Consider the following 19,718-nt stretch of genomic DNA (forward strand, 5'->3'; position numbering starts at 1 on the left):
CCACTGGCACCAGGCCAGCCAAGGCAGGTGCGATGCGATTGGTCGGGGGCCTAGCCATCGCCCCATGATTGCCCTGCAGAGGGAGGCCCAGGCCACCAGCCAGCAGGGCGATCGATCAATTGGGGGGCTCCACATGATTGCCCCAAAGAGGGAGGCCCAGCACGGAGCCCCAGCCAGGTGGGCAGGGCCTACCTCTTTGGGGCAATCCATCGCGGGGCTCCCGGACTGTGAGAGGGCACAGGCTGGGCTGAGGGAACCCCACCCCCAGTGCACAAATTTCATGCACCAGACCTCTAGTTTGTAACATAGAGTAAGCTGTCACCCGACCTGCATGTCTTGGAAATCTGTCTCTCCATTCCCACTGCCACTGTCCTCACTGCAGCCAAACCCAACCAAACCAGTCTGATCCTCTACCCAGTGATTCCTTAACCAACAGCAGTGCCCCCCCCCCCTCAGGTGGTCTGGAGGACATTCTGAGGGGGGCTAAGGGCCTATGGGAGCACAACCAGGGGGAATTCAGGACGGCTCCCCAGAGGAGGTGGCACCTGAATGGAGTCCTGATACATAGGAGCTCACCAGGCAGAGAGGACCTAATGGGACTCAGAGGCCTCCTTGTAATGGGGAGCTGCTCCCACACAGCCTGACCTCTGCCCAGCCTCCTCCTCCAGGAAGCCTGCCCTGACCACATTCCCAGCTACACTCACTCTTCCTGTCCCTAAGCCCTTGCCAAGCCTCAGGCTCCTGCTGACTAGTCAGTTGTTTGGGGTAAGGCCCAGGGTCCTAGAGGCCAGGGGCCTTGTTGTCAGCAGGCCAGCATCCTTCCATTTTTACCTGATGATGTTACTGAGACACTGAGCGAGGCACAGGGCTGGGACAGGGAGAGCAAAGACCAGCCCAGGCAGGTAATTGCAAGCCAGGCTGACAGTGAGTGTTTTCCTAAAGTTTCAACTGAGTGGGTGTTCAGGGCAGAAGTGGATTTCCTGGGTGGGGACATCCTGGAAGGCTCCTCAGAGGAGGCAGTACTCACAACCTCCCTGGAAGGGCTACGGGAGTCTCTGGAGGGAGAGCAGCATAAACACGGCTGACACGTAAACACGCGTGCGTATCCTGCGGATGAGGGCACGCGCTTTGTGATCGACCACCCAGAGGTCAGGCCTCAGGAGGTAGGGGGTCACCTGCACCCCCTTTTCACCAAACCCAGACATAACAGCACGGGGTTCAGCATGCAGGCTGGGAGCTGTGACCATGAACTGGACTATATCCTAGCTGGGAGGCCTGGGGCAGTTCTGAGCCTCAGTCTCCTCGTCTGTAAAGTAGGGGTGCTCACACCCCAGCTCGTGGGGTTGTCCTGAGACCTCAACGAGATGATGCCTATGGAGCCCTTAGCGTGCAGGACCCACTGCGGACACACAAGGAAAGTCAGCCCTTCTCAGCTGCAGCATTTAACGGTGGCCCTGGGTTGAATTGGTTTGGAGAAGTCCAACCCTCCCCCACCTCAGACTGTGGCCTTCCTGGGAGGGGGGGTAGCGGGTAGAGGGGGGTCACCCAGGCACCAGCTCCGCCTCTGAACAGGACCTTTGTCTCCCGTGCTGATATGTCCTGGGCACACGGGACTCCTGTGCCAGACCCGGGGCAGTGAGCTCCGCCCAGATGTCAGAGGGCCCGGGAACACGCCCGCCCTGCGAGGGTGACAGGTGCCGCGCTTGGCTGGTGGCCGCCGGCCTCATGGCCAGCCCTCCCTCTTACCTCGATCTGCGGCAGGAAGGTGTGGATGGAGGGCAGGTCAGGCAGGCTGGCCGTGACGTCCAGGAGCCGCTGGGCCAGCTCCCGCCACAGCTGCAGGTCCTGCAGAGGCCGCTGGAAACGCCGCCACAGCTCCACGCCCGCGGCATTGCGCAGCCGGGCGCTCTGCCCTTTCATGCTGCGAGGGCCGAGGCGGGGAGAAGCCGGGCAGGAGAGGTGGTCAGTCCAGGAGTGCGCTCCGCCCCGACCCCAGGTAGCCCGGCCTGCCTTGCTCCCCTGGGTGCTCCCCGGGCGGTCCCTCTCCTATGGCACCGGCTGCTGGGGCGTCTGAACCGCCGAGGCCTCGCCCTCTGGATAACAGTGCCCTCGAAACAAGGCAGCCCAGGCACAGACTCGCAGCCCTCCCCTCGGCCACTGCCCGGTGGCCCCAGCGCCAGTGTAACTGCACAGGGAGACGGGATGGAGGTGGCGAACGAGCCACTTCGCACGGAGGAAGCCAGCGCCAGGCCTCTTCTTGGGAGTGAATGTAAATCCTACCCAAAGGGACAGTGACCGGCCTGGCCCCGTGGTTGAGCGTCCACCTATGAACCGGGAGGTCACGCCTGGATTCCTGGTCAGGGCACATGCCCGGGTTGCGAGCTCAATCCCCAGTAGGGGGTGTGCAGGAGGCCGCCGATCAACGATTCTCTGTCATTATTGATGTTTCTCTCTCTCCCTCTCCCTTCCTCTCTGAAATCAATAAAATATATGTATTTAACAAAAAGGGACCATGACTGAACAGAGCAGGCTTACACCCTGGACGGCCTGGCGCTGAGAGGTGCAAGAAGTACGCACGTTACCAGGTGGCAAGAGAAAGCAGCCCGCCTCCTGGAGGCAGCCTTAGATGGGGAGAGAGGGCCCGGAGTCCGGCCCCCGGGGCCCCCAGCCTCGCCCGCGGCCCCCACAGCCCCCACAGCCCCCACACCTCTGGAACTCCTGGATGGCCTCGACGACGCTGTCGGGGAGCTGCTGCAGGTCGTGGGGGAAGGCGATGAGCTCCCTCAGCTGGGCCTGCAGCCGGTCCACCCGGGGCTCTTCTGTGGCCAGCGCTGCCCGTGTCGCCTGTGGCACAAACGCCCCCCAAGGGGGTAGTGAGTCCCGGGACAGGACAGGGTGTGTGCTCAGGGCGATGAGCATGGCTGGCGGGAGTGGGCCCGGGGAAACTGCTCCCCCCCCCTCCCCACCGCGCCTCTCGCCAAGCTGGTCTCTCATGATATCACCGGCCCCCAGCGTTGTCACAAACGCCAGCACCTAACAGCACAGGTGCCAATCCCGAGGAGCACTGACACCGTGCTGCGTGCTCTGGGCGCCTCGTTCATTTGAGCCTTTCACGGATTCTGGAGGGCAAGTCTCTGTGTCCCCATTTCATATGCAAGGAACCTCGTCTAAGAGTTTTATTTTTTTGTTAATCCTCACCCGAGGATATTTTTCCATTGACTTTTTTTTTTTTTAAGGGAGAGTGGAAGAGAGAGGGAAAGACAGAGAGAAGCATCGATGTGAGAGAAAGACATTGATTGGTTGCCTCCTGCATGAGCCCTGACCAGGGCCCGGGCCAGGGAGGAGCCTGCACCCAAGGTACATGCCCTTGACCGGAATCGAACCCAGGACCCTTCATTCCCCAGGCCAGTGCTCTATCCACTGAGACACACCGGCCAGGGCTCTAAGCACTTCTTGTTTTCCAGAGTGCGTAAGGAACCGTGGGGGAGGGCTGTTACCAGCACCCCCATTCCGCCTTTGAGATGAAAGTCCTTCTCCCGAAGGCATCTCGTTGGCAAGGAGAGGAACCAGGGCTTGAACCCAGCAGTGTGATCCCAAAGCCCTCGCCCCTAACCACTGTCCACCCCTCCACCTGGGGCCAGGCGGCCAGTGCTAACGGGAGACAACTCCCTGTGCATGCAGTTGGCCATCGCAGTGGCACGGGGTTTAGATGAGGGGAGTTGGGCCCTCGAGGACGTGTGCCTCGTGCCTACCCCCAGGAGCATAGCTCTGCCTATGGGCGAGCATTAGAGGGAGAGAGAACACAGGACAGTGGGGAGTGGACAGGGCCTGGGCGGGCGGGTTGCTTTCAGATAGTTCCCCAAACGGAACTGACACTGAGTGAACCCGTTGAGTTAATACTAACAACAGGAATGGGGAGGTGTTTACCTTTATTTTAAAAATCTCTCTGTCCACAGGTCAGGCCTCCTGTGCAAGGGGCGGGGCTCTGATTGGACATCACGTCTAAGTTGGAACCCACCCCACCCTCCCCAGGTGGGCATGTCTGCTCGTCTCCCAGACCCCCTGTGGGTTGGCCACCATCTCTAACTCGGAGCTTTCTCTCTGACCTAACGCTCTGCTCCATGCTCAGGCGGCCCACCCACATCCACCTCCAGGCAGGGACGTGGCGACCCAGAGACAATGCGCCTCTGGTCTTAGTTACCCGCTGACTCATCATGGGATCCTAGGATGGTGGGGACAAAAAAATCCCTCCAGGCCTCAGTCTCCTCTCCCGGCAAATGGGTGCAAACACCCAACTTGGGGTAACACCCCAAGATCCAGGAGAAGCGGAGTGTGTTTAGGGCTCACCGTGATCCTCCCACCGCGAGGGTGAGCTCCAAGGGGCGACACCCCAAGCCGCCTGGACCGGGTGGCTTACCGAGTAGAGTCTCCAGTGGGCCACCAGCTCGTCCTCGGTGCCCGCCTTCGCTGCGGGCTGCAGGCCCTCCTCCGCCAGCCGCCGCAGGCCCTTCCGGAACTCTCCCAGCTCGGCCTCCAGCTGCGCCTTCTGCTGCTCAAAGGCGCCCGTGGACGCGAGCAGCCCGCGCAGCCGCCCCTCCTCCTCCTCACGGAGGCCACAGAGCTTCTCCAGGACGCTCCGCATCTCCTCCAGTTCTTGGGTGATCTTCTCGGCACCCAGAGGAGAGGTGTTCCGGATGACCCCCACCGCCTGTGCCTCCAGCCGCCTCAGAGACTCCTCGCCCCTGGGGACGTCCTTGGCAATGTCCTGGGCGGGGGGGGGGGGGGGTTGGGCAGCGCGGGAAGAGAGAAAGCCACTGAGGCCCAGAGTCCGGTGAGAGCCGGCGGCACCGGTCCACGGGGACTGTCTGCCCCAGGTGCCCTGATGCACACCGTGAGGCTGTCACTCCCCACCCACCTCCTTCCCAGTCACCTCAAAGCCCAGGAGCACTTCGTCTCAGGGGGCCCTGTCTTTAACACCCCGGGCATTGGCTAGTCTGCCTTTCTAACAGGCAGAGCCGGCTCAGCAGAGCCTTTGGCCGCAGCCGCGTGGGGCCAGGCAGAACCCCCCGACCCCATGTGTTTGCAATCAAGTTTCTTTTTAAAATAAATGGTCATTGGCTTTTAATTTTTAAAAACTTGTTCTACAAACACCTTTAAATCTATCTTATTTGAAATTGCCTTTCAAATGAAGTCTACAGGCCTTAGGTGTCACTGTTCAGAGTTTTGAGAAATATACATGCTCATGTAGTCCACCTTGTTATCAAGACATACAGCATCTCCAACATCCTGGAAGATTCTAGAACTTATTTGAAATCATAGGAGATGTTATCTATTGGAACTGGCTTCTTTCACTCAGCATAATGCTTTTTCAGATTCTGCTGTATCTCAGTACTTCATGCCTTCTAATTGTAATATTCCTATATATATATATATATATATATATATATATATATATATAATATGCAAATTGACAAATAACCAGAACGACTGCTCCACCAGTTGCTATGAGGCTCACTGACCACCTCTTGGTCCCTCCCCCAGCCAGTAGGCTCCAATTGCCTAATGGCAAACGGGGAACTGAGGGCAGGGGCGGGGGGGGGGGGGGGGGGAGGCGGAGAGTAGGCGGTGGGGGGCGGGGCCAGCTGCCGGGGAAGATGGCCCTGATCACAGGCCAGGCCTAGGGACCATACCCACACGTGAATTTTGTGCGCCGGGCCTCTAGTATATATATATGATATTACATTTATTCAATGCCCTACTGACACGAATCCGAGTTGTGTCCATCTGGGCTACCCTGACAGGCCCCCGTGCGAGACCCCTGGTCTAGACCACGCTGCCGTGGCCCTGGGCTTCCAAATGCCCTGCTGGCTCAGGGGTTTCCATGAGGCGGCCGAGGCCCCAAACATTTGCCACCAGACTCCACGCTTCTCCTCGCGTGGGACCTGTGGTCTGCACCTCCCTTGGCCCCGGCTCCCCGAGACATAAACGCGAACCTGTGCGGGCTCCCCGGCGGCCCTCGGTGGACACAGCCCGGTTACCTGCAGTGCCGAGAGCCGGCGGCCGGCGGGCAGCGAGCAGCTCCGCCCCACGCAGCCGTTCATCTTCGCCACCACCGCCTGCAGCCACAGCTGCAGCTCGTCCATGTCCGCCTGGAAGCACTCGTGCTCCTGGGTCACCTGCTCCAGCAGGTCCACTCGTTCCTGGGGAGGGGAGAGGACCACCATGAGGGAAGCCTGGCCGCCTGGCCTTGGGGCCTGCGTGTGTGTGTGTGTGTGTGTGTGTGTGTGCGCGCGTGCATGTAGGGGGTCTGGGATTCTGGGATATTTCAGCCCTTTTGCTGGAAATAAGAAGTCCCAGACACCCTTCTCTATCTTTTTTTAAAATATATTTTTATTGATCTCAGAGAGGAAGGGAGAGGGAGAGAGAGAAACATCAATGATGAGAGAGAATCATTGATCAGCTCCCTTCTGCACACCCCACACTGGGGATCGAGCTCACAACCCGGACATGTGCCCTGACTGGGAATCTAACTGTGACCTCCTGGTTCATAGGTCAACACTCAACCACTGAGCCACACCGGCCGGGCCCTTTCTTCTCATCTTCTTAGACCCAAGCATTCGGGGCTGGGCCTGTCCTGGGAACAGCACTCAGTCGGGGCCTGGTAACAGCACCTGCTGCCCCGACACTCACCCGACGTCCCCCGCGGCGCCAGAGCTGCTCCAGGAGCGGCACGGACAGTATCAGCTCCCCGAACCCTCCCACCCACCCATCCGGCAGTATTGCTAACCCAGTCCGACCGACAGGGAAACTGAGGCCCAGAAAGGCGAAAGGCTGTCCCAGGTCATCGCCTGCCGGGAAAGCACCGAGGGGCAAGCCCAGGGGTAAGGCTGGTCCTGGGGGTTCCGCCCGTGACGATGGCGTGTGCCCCGTTTCCTCTGAGGGCGGGAGGGCAGCTCTACCTTCTGACAGTCCAACTGACGTTCTAACCAACACAGGGACAAGATGGTCATCTGAGGGGGGCTGACCTTGGGGGAAATAGCCGTGTTCCTGACAGAAGACCTACTGTGCGCCTAGGAACTCGGTTTTTCCAAAACACACCCCTGATCACGGCACCATCTCTTTAAACCCCTCCTTGGCTCCCTCCTGCCCCCAGGCTCAGGTCCAAGTGCCACAGCCTGGAGGTCAAGGGCAAACGCGGTCCAGACCTTCGGTACCACCATTGTGGGTTCTCCAGCCCACTGCCTGCCATGGAACCCTGGCCCGCCTCAGGCCTCCCCATCCGTGTGGTGTGTTAACAGTACCTGCCTCACTGGGGAGCCGTGGACTGAATGTCAGAGCCGCAGCTCCCACGAGCAGCACCGGCAGCCGCGAGCGCGAGGTGACGGAGCACTGCTTTGCGGGGCTACCCTGCAGCCCCCCTTCTCTGAAGAATCGCCCGCTGCCCGGGCTCAGTGAACAGCCTTCCCTGCTGTGGCTCCTGCTGGGGGACCGAGGCCCCCACAGACAGGCTGCCCTCGTTGGGTTAGCCCCGGGGGCAGCTCAGGGCAGCCATGTGAGAGCTTCCGAGCGGCAGGAAGAGTGCAGGGGGCGTGTCTGCAGCGGGGTTTTCCACGGGGGAACGAGGGGGTTTCCGTTTCATAAGCAGTTAAAAGCACCTGAGCGCCGACCGCCCTTGGCAACACGCTCCTGCATAACCTTCACCACAACCACCCAACCCGCCATCACGCCAATGTCCAGCTGCGAGGTCACCCGGCTCGGGCAGGGCCTTGGAGCAGGACTCACAGGGCCCGTGTCAGGCTCCCCATCACAGCTCGAGACCAGGGGTTGGCCGACGGCAGACGGTCTGCTTCACCGCCCCGTGGTTTCTGTCGCAGCTACTCCACCTCCCAGGCACTGCTCCTGCCCTAGCAGCTCAGACGAGCAGCCCCAGGCACCACACCAAGGCGGGGTGTCTTCTGGTAAAACCAAAATTTTTACTTCATATTTATACATGTCATGGAATATTCTGTTTTTTATTTTCCCCGAAATCATTCAAAAATGTAAAAACTGCCCTAACCGGTTTGGCTCAGTGGATAGAGCATCGGCCTGCGGACTGAAAGGTCCCAGGTTCGATTCCGGTCAAGGTCATGTACCTTGGTTGTGGGCACATCCCCAGTAGGGGGTGTGCAGGAGGCAGCTGATCGATGTTTCTCTCTCATCGATGTTTCTAACTATCCCTCTCCCTTCCTCTCTGTAAAAAATCAATAAAATATATCTTAAAAAATGTAAAAATCACTTTTCGCTCACAGGCCAGGCGAAATCAAGAGGCGGGCTGGATCCGGCCTGAGGGCCGGGGTTTTCCGAGCTGAGCTCTCGGCCAGGGGGCCGGCCGTGCCCAGCAGCAAGTACGGATCAAAGTTAGAAGTTCTCAGCAGGGAAGTGTGGACAGACAGACTCAAACGCTTTCCTGCTGTTGCACCGGCTTGAGAGGCTCCTTGTAAATGCAGAAACACTGACCCATTCCTTCAAACCTTCGGTACCACCATTGCAAGGAGGAGAAAATGCCCCCAGTTTAGAGACGGGGAAACCAAGGCACAGGGCCAAGCCTTCAGCGAAGAGCTGAGAACCCTCTAACGGAAGCGAGGCTCGCAGCTTCAACAGCTCACGCGCAGACGGGAACACGCCGCTCAAACCCCAAAGGGGACTAGGGACAGCCGCTCCTTCGCGCTGCCCTGCGGCTGCCCCTTCACGGCCATCTGCCTGCATCCAGGCTTCCTCCTCCCGCAGGAAAGGCTCGTTTATGAGACAAAGCAGGTCGGGAAGAATGCGCAGGGGGTCAGTGCGGGTCGGCTCTGACGGTTACAGATGCTGTAATGAGGCAACTTCTCCAATGACCGTGCGGCTGGCTGGCGTGTGTGTGTGTGTGTGTGTGTGTGTGTGTGTGTGTGTGTGTGTGATGAGGTGCTGGTGCCCGGGACAGAGTAAATAAAGCCTCGGGGAGAGGCCCCGGAGAGGACCGTGGCCAAGCAGGGCAGCCATCCAGAGGAGCTCCGTGCCAGGCGACGCGAGCAGAGAGCACGGTTCAGCCGCCGCCGGGCCGCCAGGGGGGAGGATGACAGGGTGACAAATGGGAGAGTGCGCAACCTTCGCTCGTTAGACCAAACAGCGAAGCCACCTGCGCCGGCAGAGTTGTCAGGATGTCAAAACCCAACCAGCCAACCAGGGCGGCGTGGACGCAGCTGGGCACGGGCTGGCGGACGATGTGATTCCTGCCCAGATGCGGGACGAACGCCCCTGTGAGGCAGGAAGCCGGGGAAGGGGACCCCGCCATGGCCCTGGCCCTTCAGGAAACGGAACCGCCCGACTAAAACCCCTCAGCGAAATAAAAACGCAAGACCCCACTGGCTACCAGCCTGCTCTCTCCTCGCTGAGGACAGTGCTCCTGCTCACCTCACCCCCCCACCCCCACCCCCCACCCCCCGAAGGGCCAGGCGTCCTCATCAAGAATCTCCCTCCAGCCCGGCAGGTGTGGCTCAGTGGTTGAGCGTCGGCCTATGAACCATCAGTCAGTAGGTCAACCACACACATCAAGCACCACGTGTGTATGCAGCACGGAGTGACACTGGGTGTACGGATGGGAGATAATGGGTCGATGGGTGGGTGGGTGGGTGGGTGGTGGAGGGATAGTTGGATGGGTAGACAGAAGATTGGCGGGTGGGTAGTTAGGTAGTGAGTGGGTAGATGAGCAGATGGGTGACAGGTAGTGAGTGAGTAGGTAGGTGGGTGAAGGGGTCAACAGTGGTGGGTAGTCGTAGTGGAGAGATGGATGGGTGAGTGGGTGGGTGAAGAGGTGGGCGGGTTGATGTGAGTAGGTGAATGAGTAGGCAGCTGGCTGGGAGGGGGAGTAAGTAGTTGTCAAGACGAATAGGAGATTAGGTTGGTGGTGAGCAGTGAGAAAACACATGTATGGGAGGGTGGGTACTTCATAGATGGCTGGGCAGGTACGTGGAGGAATGAGGTGGTGAATGGGGGACAGTGAAAGGGAGTTGGCAGTGCAGTGGGGACATAAGTGGGCACGTGGACAGGGAGGTGGGATATGGATGAATGCCAGTGGGTGGGTGCTGGTGTGTGGGGAGTAGTGGGGCATCGATGGGTGGCCGGATGGTCACTTAGGAAATGGTGGGATAGACGAGATGGGAAAATGGTGGGAGGGTAGACAGCCCACGGCTCCCCCACCTGGGCTCTGGCCTTCACGGCCTCGTACTCGGCCTTCATCGTCCTCTGGGCGTCCTCGTCCACGCTGGGGTCCCCGATCCTGTGGAACAGGGAGGCCGCCTCCTCCAGCAGCCGGTCCAGGAGCACGGCCTGGTGGCTCACGTCGCACAGCAGCACCTGGGCCTGGCCCAGCTGCCACTGCTTCTCCTTCAGGCCCAGCTGCAGCTCCACGGGCGGCGCCAGCGCCACCGTCATCTTCTGGAACCAGCGGTAGAACTCGTCGCGGGCCAGGAGGTACTCGCTCCAGTGCAGCCACACCCACTCGATGCGGCTGTGGGCGCAGAGACACGGGCCGTGACCAGCCGCTCACCTGGCTCTGAGCACGAGGGGCTGGAGGGGGGTGGGGGCAGGAGGACACCCTCTCGGGGCCTCAGCGCCACCTGGGCAGCTCGCAGACACTCGGATTCCGGGCCTCCGTTCAGTCCTGCTGGACAGGACCCTGTGTCTGCTGAGTAAGCTCCAAGGGGCAAAGGGTCAGGGTGGCTCAGTTCCAGATCTGCTCTGAGACCCGAAGCCTTGCTAATGCGGCTTATGGAGCCTTAGCTACCAGCACCCCAAATTCCAGCCCTAAATCCCCACTAACAGACACCAAAATGCCGCCGGGAGTGTGTCCGATAATTTGCAGGGTCCAGTAGTATCTGTGGGCTTGTCACCCCACAGTGGGGACAGAAGTTGAGGGCCTGCGTGTGGGCTCCAGGGACGCCATAAACTTGCCGCACAGCCCTGCCTCCTCACTCGCCTCAGTTTCCCCGTCTGTAACATGGATGTGGCCCTGTCTGTGCGGTCACATCGAGCCACTTGGGCATTCCAAGTGACAAGGGTTGAAAAGCAAAAGTGAAAGGTCCCCCAGCTCACTCAGCGTCCTGGTTTTAAGATGGTGCCCGGCCGGCGTGGCTCAGGGACTGAGCGTCAACCTGTGAACCAGGAGGTCACAGTTCGATTCCCAGTCAGGGCACATGCCCGGGTTGTGGGCTCGATCCCCAGTGTGAGGCCTGCAGGAGGCAGCTGATCAATGATTCTCTCTCATCTCTCTCTCTCTCCCTCTCCCTTCCTCTCTGAAATCAATAAAAAAATATATTAAACAAAAAAACGATGGAGCACCCGTTTGCTGAGGGCCTACTGTGTGCCTTGCTCTTGGCATTGGCTAGCTCCCCCTTCCATCTTCCTGACAGCCTTCAAGGAACATCTGATTATACCCATTGTCTAGATGAGAAGCCTGAGGCTCAGAGAAGTCAAGTAACTTTCCCGAGGCCATACAGCAAGTAGCCACCAGAGTAGGAGGCCCCCCTCTGTCCAAATCCTATCCGGCCCTGGCCTGGCTCCCCACAGGCCAAGAAGCTGAGCTAAAAGGCTAGCAGGAGACAGCCTCCCTCCCTCCTCCGGGGCCATTCTCCCATTCGGGGCCATTCTGCTGGCGATGGGCACATGACAAGTCAAACCAGAATTAATTGTTGGCAAAACAAGCTGGGTTCCCACTGTCTATTCTCATCGTTAAGCTTGAATATAATTAGAACGAGGCAGGCAGGACTGGCTAACATCCCAAGAGAACGCCCAGTTCCCAGCGCGCCCAGCACTGAAGGAATGTCCCTTGGGCGGGGCGCCAGGCCAGGGTGGCAGTGGGCAAGCAGGGTCAGGGGCAACGGCAGACAAAGCCCGGCCAGGTCCCCGGCGGCCCTACCTGTGACAGTGAATCATGTAGGTGACCGTCTCCTCCCACTGGGCCTTGATGTCCCTTAGCCGCGCCAGGACCGCGGGCTTCTGGTCTTCGGGGCAGCCGGCCAGGCACGCCTCAGCCGCCTGCAGCACCAGGTCCACCTTCACGCGCCCCTCCGGCTCTAGCTGGCATATTTTCTGTCGTGGGCACAAAAGCCAGTTTCCAGGGGTTAGACAGAGTGCGAGTGGGCAGAGCCACAGCCGGCGTGTGATGGAGGAGCCTGGACTCTGAGCCCAGAGGTGCTGGGGTTCGAACAGTGGCCCCCCACCTTCTCCGGGGCCCGGGGCGGCCTGCTGCGGCTCTGAGGGTGGGCGCAGGAGCGAGGGTTATGTAGGAAGCAGTGAGCTTGTAACGGAAATGGTTACTGAATTTCCCAGGGCAAACAGAGCAGGGGGAGGAGGGGAGAGGGTATAAGAATGAAGAACTGTGTACATGACCAGCAGCACATTGTCCAGGAAGATCTGCCTGCCATGACTAGACAGAGGGAGGTGGAGACAACTTAAAAAAAAAAAAAGCCTCAGCCAATATCTTTAAATAACCCAATAGGGACAATAAGACCGAGGCGACACGCGGGGAGGGGGGAACTGTTAACCCCATAGTACTCAGCCAATCAGGAACCGGGGCAGGGACTCACACCGTAGAGATAAACAGCCTGTGATGGCGGCTCTGAGTGCGCCTGCTCAACCAGACACCGCTCTTGCAAGACCGCATTAAAGGTCTCAGTTCGCCGTACGTCATGGCTCCTGGTCCGCTATTTGAGTTCGGACAGGTGAGCGTCTCTCGCAGGCGAGCACTGAAGGACAACTGCCTGGTGACCTGAGTTCCCTCCCTCCCTCACGTGGCCTTGCTGTGTGAACTCAGACAAGTGTCATTATCTCCCTGGACTTGGTGTTACCATCTGTAAAATGGGGACGTTCAGAGTACTTAGCTCTCAGATTCTCTTTTCAGAATTAAATGACAAAGTACGTGTCACGGTGTGAGGCTGTGAGGCTGTGCTTCTCGGGTCTATGTGGGGAGCGGGGCTGACCTAGGACCCCAGCCAAGGCTCCAGAATCATCTCTGAGTTTGCACCAAGGCCTTGCCCCTCGGCTGCTCCCACCAGGGACCAGGCAGGAATGCTGAGGCAGGCCCGTTCCTGGGGAACAGCGGGCTCCAGTGAGGGGTGTCTGGTTCAGGATGACCCACGGCCTTGCCAAACCCCCTCAGAACGGTAAGGCAGTCTGAGTCGCTCCCCCTCCCCTGGACTCGGGCCGGACCTGCATTGGCTGAGTACTATGGGGTTAGCTGGGCCTCCTCCCTCCCAGCCTCTCGGGCTCTGGCCCCAGGAACATCCTGCAGGTAATCTCACCCGGGCTTGGGCTGCTGGGAGGACCAAGACTAACAGACAACCTGTCAGCTATTGTTACTATTAACCGTGATCATTCCAGTTCTTTGGCAACAAAAGTTTGGTCCAATTCCAAGGCCACTCCCTGGTACTCCCGCTCCAGGCCTTGACCTGGGAGATGGCGGCTCCGCCCCAGGGCTCCAGGGAGCGCAGCCACAGGGAGCACATCAGCACTGGCCTGGCTCACAGCGCACTCGCCAGGGCTGACGGCTCACTGAGATCATTGTCTCCTTACCTCGGTGTCTGCATGTACCTAAAGCTCCCGCCCCTCCCCAGCTGGTGTGCATGAAGGGGGCTGGCAGTCACGTTCACAGGCTGATGTCCCAGGGGCTGGCTGTCTGTGACCCTCCCTGTGGGTGCGGTAGGGGAGGAGGCCCACGGGTAGCTGTGTGATCCCAGGCAGGTCTCTCGACCACTCTGGGCCTCCCTTTCTCACCCTGAGATAACCATCCCTGCTTTGTCTACCTCACTGGGGCACTGCGCTGGGCACAGCTCTGGGCAGTGCACTAGGTACAGCTGTGGGGTCTGCGCTGTGTATAGCTGTGGGCACTGTGCTGGGTACAGCTGTGGGCACTGCTCTGGGTACAGCTGTGGGGTCTGCGCTGTGTACAGCTGTGGGCACTGCTCTGGGCACTGGAGTCCAGGAGGAAGAAACATGGCGGTGTCTGCAGGCTGGGGCGGGGGAGTGGGGTCTGCAGACAGGAGCACAGAGGCTGTAGAAGGGCCATGAGACACCATGTATTGTTGGAGCTCCACAGGGGGCGGGGGGGTCCAAGAGGGCTTCCTGCGCAGGCGGCACTGGCACGGAGCCTCCGTGATGGGCAGACGGTTGAGATGGGGCTTGAACGAAGGTGAAGCCAGCAGGGGCACGCACAGAGCGTTTAGGGACAGAGCGTCCAGCTTTGGGAAGCCAGGCCCCAGGAAATGCTGGCACCCCCTGACCAGAGGGCCCGGGGGCCGGCTGGGAGGCACCTGGCTGCGCAGGCCCAAGTGCAGGCGCGGAGGCTGGGAGCAGACGAAGAGATGAGCCGGGGACCTAGGAGCTGCTTCCGAGGCCCCGGGTGGCAGGACGGCCGCGTGCCTGAACCCCTGCACCAAAGCCACAGAAACAACACCTCAGTGGGCGGCTCTGCCGCGGGCCCTGCGCCGAGCCAGGCACGCCAGGCATCCTTCCCCTCGACCCTCCTCCCTCCTGCAAGGCAGCACCTCGCCCCTTCCCGGGAGCACGCCGAAGCCCGCAGCTCAGAAAACTCCCCAGGAACTCAGAAAACTCCACCGCCTTAGCCGGGACTCAAACCCAGGCCTGGGCCCCGGACTCAGGCTCTCAGCCTCTGTGTCCTGCTTCCGGGACCAACAGCCTCTCGGGCTCCCTCCCAGATGCCTCACCTCCATGCGGGCCCTGGAAGCTCAGCACAGGAGGGCCGAGCGGTTCTCCCGTCTCACTGATGGAGAACCAGGTCGTGGGAGGGCACGGGACTCGCTCCCGGCCACACACCTCAGAGCAGGACGGACCCGCACCTCCCGGCCACCCAGCCGGCGGGCCCTGGGCTGGGCATCACCGAGCTGGTGGAGGGGCCCCAGGGAGACGCTAGACGCCGGGGGAGGTCCCGGACCCGGAGGCGAAGAAGGCACCAGCCACTGGCTTTACCAGACCACAGGAGTGAGTGTTTTTTTATTGCAAAGTCGGTTTTGAAATGTCAAAGCGCATAGCAGATCAGCGTCCCTGAGCCCGTGGGAGAGCTGGAGGGAGAGCCCCGAGGGCACACCCAGGACGCGAGGCCCCGCTCCCAGGCTCCAGGTCAGGTTCTGCCCCCTCCCAACACCCCCCCCCCCCCCCCCCCCCCATGGAAGCGATCCCTCGGCCTCCAGGGCCACTCACCCTGGCCTCGCCAATGGCTCTTCCTAAGAACCACCCTGGCTTCCCTGAGGCCAGACCACCAGCCAGGTCATGACCTGCTGCAAAGGGTGCAGGTTCCAAAGGGACCGGCCGGAGACAGCGCGTGCACCGCCAGGCGGTGGTGTCTGCAGGCAGAACCCCAGGGGTGGGGGGCAGAGGGGGACGATCAGGAGAGATGCGGGCAGCGTGTTTCATTTCACACCCACACCTGCACCCGAACCAAAGGTGTGCCAAGTAGAGGCAGCAGCACAGACAAAGGTGCAGTGATCGGCAGTTTAGGAGGTTTTCTGCCGACAGGAGACGGCAGTGCTTGGAAGGTGGGGTTTTGGGGGTGGGGGTGGGGGTGGGGGCAGGGCATGAGGCTGGAGAATAGGGCTGTGCAGTGAGTGGCTTTTCCAGGTGACGTTGGTATTTCTTCGGTGGGCAATGGGGAGCCACGGATGGTTGTAGAGGAGGAGAATAACATCACCAGATCCTTGCTACGGATGGATGTTCCTCATTCGTGCTTGTGTGGCCGCCCGGACCATGTGCACACCTGTGCCCTGTTACACTGTGAACCTGAGCACAGGGCCTGCCTCGCTGACCTCCCCTGCCCAGGTGTCCGCACTCAGCCTCGGATTTGGGCCCGTCACTGTGTCTAGGAATGCGTCTCACGATTGAAAAGTGCGGACAATAAAACCACCCTCACCGGGCTTTTGTGAAATGAAACTGGAGCCCGGATAGTGCGGCCGTGAGCACAGTGGGTGTTGAATGAGCCTCAGCTCCCCACTCCCAGTGCCCCCGAGAATAATCATCTGATCATGAGGAGCCTGTCATCTGAGGAAGGAAGGGGCTCTGGGCTGCCAACTCCTGTCCCTCAGTCCCCCACCTTCCAAACCTCCAACCCACTGCCCCTCTGCTACAGAAGAAGGTCGAGGGCCTCGGCTGGTATCCCAGGCTGCCACCCTCTCACCCCGCCCCCTCTGCACCTCCATATGCCCTGAGCCCTGCTTGGTGCATGGGGGCAGGGGGACCAGGCCCTGGAGAAGCCAAAGGAGTCACTCTCATGGGGCACAGCCCCTCTCCAGGCCCCGAAGGCCAATCTGGGCCCTCCCAGACCTGGCCACAGGGAGGAAGGGAGCCAGGGCTGGGCCAGCTGGGCTGGGGACCCACCTGGCTATATGAGCCCCTGCCAGGCCAGGAGGGCAGAGGGGGGCTCTGGACTCTTACCCTGAAAGTGGCCCAAGGACCGGAAGCAGTGGGTCCCCTGGAGCATCTCAGAAATGCCACCTTCCGGGCCCGCCCCCCTCCGGGATCAGAATCTGCACTTAAACCCCAATTCCCCGGGAGGCTGAACACCGGAGTCTGAGGAACACTGGCGAGTCTCCCCCCGCCCCGCCATGACAGTCCCCGTAAACCTGGGGCTGTTCCCCCGCCCCGTAAACCTGGGGCTGAGCTGGAGGGACCCCGGCCCAGCCACAGGGGCGAGGCCAGGCCTCTGCCTACCTCGGTCTCCCGCAGCCGGGCCTCCAGGGCGGCCCGGGGCCCCTGGGTGTTGTCATTGATCTGCAGCCGCTCCTGCACCGCCTTCATCCACTCCCGGGCGTCCTCCACGCTGCCCTCAAAGCCCTCCTGGGGCTGCTGAGTCATGGCACCTGCGGGCTGGAGGCAGGACCAGGTGAGAAGGGGCAGGTGGACGGGACGCAGGGGGCCCAGGGCAGGTGGATGGGGCCCAGGACAGGTGGATGGGGGGTCCAGGACAGGCGGATGAGGGGCCCAGGACAGGCGGATGGGGGGCCCAGGACAGGCGGATGGGGAGCCCAGGACAGGCGGATGGGGGGCCCAGGAGAGGTGGATGAGGGCCCAGGGCAGGTGGATGAGGGCCCAGGGAAGGTGGATGGGGGACCCAAGACAGGTGGATGGGGGGTCCAGGACAGGCGGATGGGGGGCCCAGGGCAGGCAGATGGGGGGCCCAGTGCAGGTGGATGGGGGCCCAGGGCAGGTGGATGGGGGTCCCAGGACAGGCAGATGAGGGGCCCAGGGCAGGCGGATGGGGGGCTCAGAACAGGCGGATGGGGGGCCCAGGGCAGACGGATGGGGGGCCCAGGGCAGACGGATGGGGGGCCCAGAACAGGCGGATGGGGGGCCCAGGGCAGACGGATGGGGGTCCCAGGACAGGCGGATGAGGGGCCCAGGACAGGCGGATGGGGAGCCCAGGGCAGGTGGATGGGGGGCCCAGGGCAGACGGATGAGGGGCCCAGGGCAGGCGGATGGGGGGCCCAGGACAGGCGGATGGGGGCCCAGGGCAGGCGGATGGGGGGCCCAGGACAGGTGGATGGGGGCCCAGGGCAGGTGGATGGTGGCCGGGAGGGTGGGGGAGACTGTGACTATGGACGGGTCCACCCCACCCCTGTGCTCAGACAGGGGGACACAGTCCGTCCGGGTGACTGTGTTTGTAAAGAGCCGAGGCCTGGAGACGGGCAGGAATGGCGCACAGGCCTGGCTCTCCTGTGGGGGAGCCCGACAGCGGGCCCAGGGCGCCCGGGAGGTGGGGACTCTCTCTGGCCTCTGAGCCTCCCTGCTCGGGGCTCACCCACCTGGGGATGCAGGGGACCGTTCTCTGACTCTCAAACTCAGTGGCCTGAGGTGTCAGCGGCAGATAATGAATCTTGATCTGAATGAATCAAAGCCTCACTTTCAGAAACCACTTCTGGCATCAGCCAAGCTGACACTAGCCCCTGAAAGTAACATGCCAGGCAGGACGGTCTGTTAGCCCCGGGCCTCGGGCCTGCTCGTCCACCAACCAGGGCTCCGCGGCGACATCGCTTCGCTGAGCCACACACCACCTGCCCTGGGAGGCCTGCCTGCTGGTAGGTGTCCGGCCTAACCAGCCCCTCTCTGCACTGCCCGCCCTCCCTCCCCCTCCCCTCCGCGGTGCGTAAATTCTCTTTCTCTAAACCCCTCCAAGCGCAGGCAAAACTCCCCTGTGTGCCAGTCCTTGTTGTCTGTGTGTGGGAACTCCAAGCTACTTTGGATTAAAATTCTTTAAATCTGCATTTTAAGTAAAGGATGTGTCTAGCTTACCCTCCAGTCTCCCATAATGCCTTGCCTTCAGAGTAAGCCTCCAGGAAATGTCGTTGAAATAGCCCAGAATTGGTATAAAGTTTCATGCACCCGAAACCGACCGCGGCATTAGTTAAAATGGCAAAACAAGACAAACCAAAACTGACAACAATCCAACTGCCCGAAACCGGGGGTGGCGTAAGGAGAGACGCGCACTGCACGTAGGCTTCGGAATACTGTGCAGCCAACGAAAGTACAGTGGGGCCTTGACTTACGAGTGTCCCGACTAACGAGTTTTTTTGAGATACAAGCCGTCTCTTGGCCTATTTTTTGCTTTGAGTTGCAAGCTCAAAAAAATTCGGGTTATGAGCCAGCTTCAGATACCTCACCACTAGTTGGCACAGCGAACGTCGCAGTGATTTGACATACGAGTAATTTGAGTTATGAGCTCCGTCACGGAACAAATTAAACTCGTAAGTCAAGGCCCCACTGTATATGCTGCAGGTGAATTTGTGATGGAGAATTCTTAGCGTCAAATGACAGCACCAAAAACCGAGACAAGATGGCACATGTCGTGGTCACAGCTCTACAACCAATACAAGCAAAACAGAACCACCACCACATAAAAACGGTGTAGAGACAGGTTGGGAGGCCTTGCCGTTGCGTGTTCATGGGCCTGGCCTGCGCGAGGGGCGTGGGCAGGAGGGCGAGGCCCCGCCCCTGTGCCCCCAGCCTCTCCCTGGCATGGTGTCTGGAGGCCCCTTGGGGAAGGACAGTTGTCTGTGGTGGATGGAACCACAGCTGGAAGGTTCTGTTTCCTTATTCTTCCTCTTAGGCACTCTGAATCTTCCAGAACGGGCAGCCATTGCTTAACAAACAAACCGTTCTTAACGTTGGCTGAGGTGTTTGCCAGCTCTTTCTTTGCAGCCACCAGTGGGCTGTACAACAGGCGTGGACTGGACTCTGGGCACCCTCCCGGGGCCTTGCACGGGCGGGCTCTGCCCTCGGACCGCGTGGAAGGGTGCCCGCGGCGAGGGGGAGCGGGTGCCCAGAGCGGGCCCACCCACCACCCCCCACCCACCCTCCAGGGCTCAGCCTCCCAAACAGGCTTCCTTTCAGAGCGGCTTGGGTTTCTTCTCACAATTTAATTTGCTCCCCGCAGCCACGCCCAGGCTGGGAATGCTCCTGGGAAAAGCCGTCTAACATGGTGCCTGTGGCTTTCATCTCCTGTCTAGGGGGTGACTTGATCGGCTTCCAAAAGCTCCGCTTTCGTTTGTATAAAACGAGACCCAGGAGAGGGGAGCGAGGCTCCCAGGTTTCAGCCGCCAGGCGATGGGGAGCTCTAGTTACCAAAAGGCAGCGGGGTTTGACGACCCTCCCAGGGGGATGCCCGGGCCCCTGAGCCCTGGGGGTTTGGGGACCCTGAG

At 60.6% G+C, this 19,718-nt stretch overlaps 1 protein-coding gene across 2 annotated transcripts in view; it reads right to left on the bottom strand.

Annotated features, from left to right (window-relative positions):
* SYNE3 (spectrin repeat containing nuclear envelope family member 3) overlaps positions 1–19,718 on the bottom strand; it is a 71,339-nt gene that overhangs the window by 22,045 nt on the left and 29,576 nt on the right. For both annotated transcript variants that reach the window (XM_070412567.1, XM_070412576.1), the window contains exons 2-8: positions 16,735–16,890; positions 11,933–12,105; positions 10,216–10,525; positions 6,039–6,200; positions 4,418–4,765; positions 2,708–2,844; positions 1,747–1,921 (exon numbers count right to left, since the gene is read on the bottom strand). In XM_070412567.1, the coding sequence (XP_070268668.1) occupies positions 1,747–1,921; positions 2,708–2,844; positions 4,418–4,765; positions 6,039–6,200; positions 10,216–10,525; positions 11,933–12,105; positions 16,735–16,878 (1,449 nt within the window). In that variant the 5' untranslated portion in view covers positions 16,879–16,890. The remainder of the gene's footprint in view (positions 1–1,746; positions 1,922–2,707; positions 2,845–4,417; positions 4,766–6,038; positions 6,201–10,215; positions 10,526–11,932; positions 12,106–16,734; positions 16,891–19,718) is intronic.

The sequence above is a fragment of the Myotis yumanensis genome, unplaced genomic scaffold, assembly GCF_028538775.1.
Source record: "Myotis yumanensis isolate MYYU_CA2020_CCGP unplaced genomic scaffold, mMyoYum1.0.hap1 SCAF_1, whole genome shotgun sequence".
Lineage (NCBI taxonomy): Eukaryota > Metazoa > Chordata > Mammalia > Chiroptera > Vespertilionidae > Myotis > Myotis yumanensis.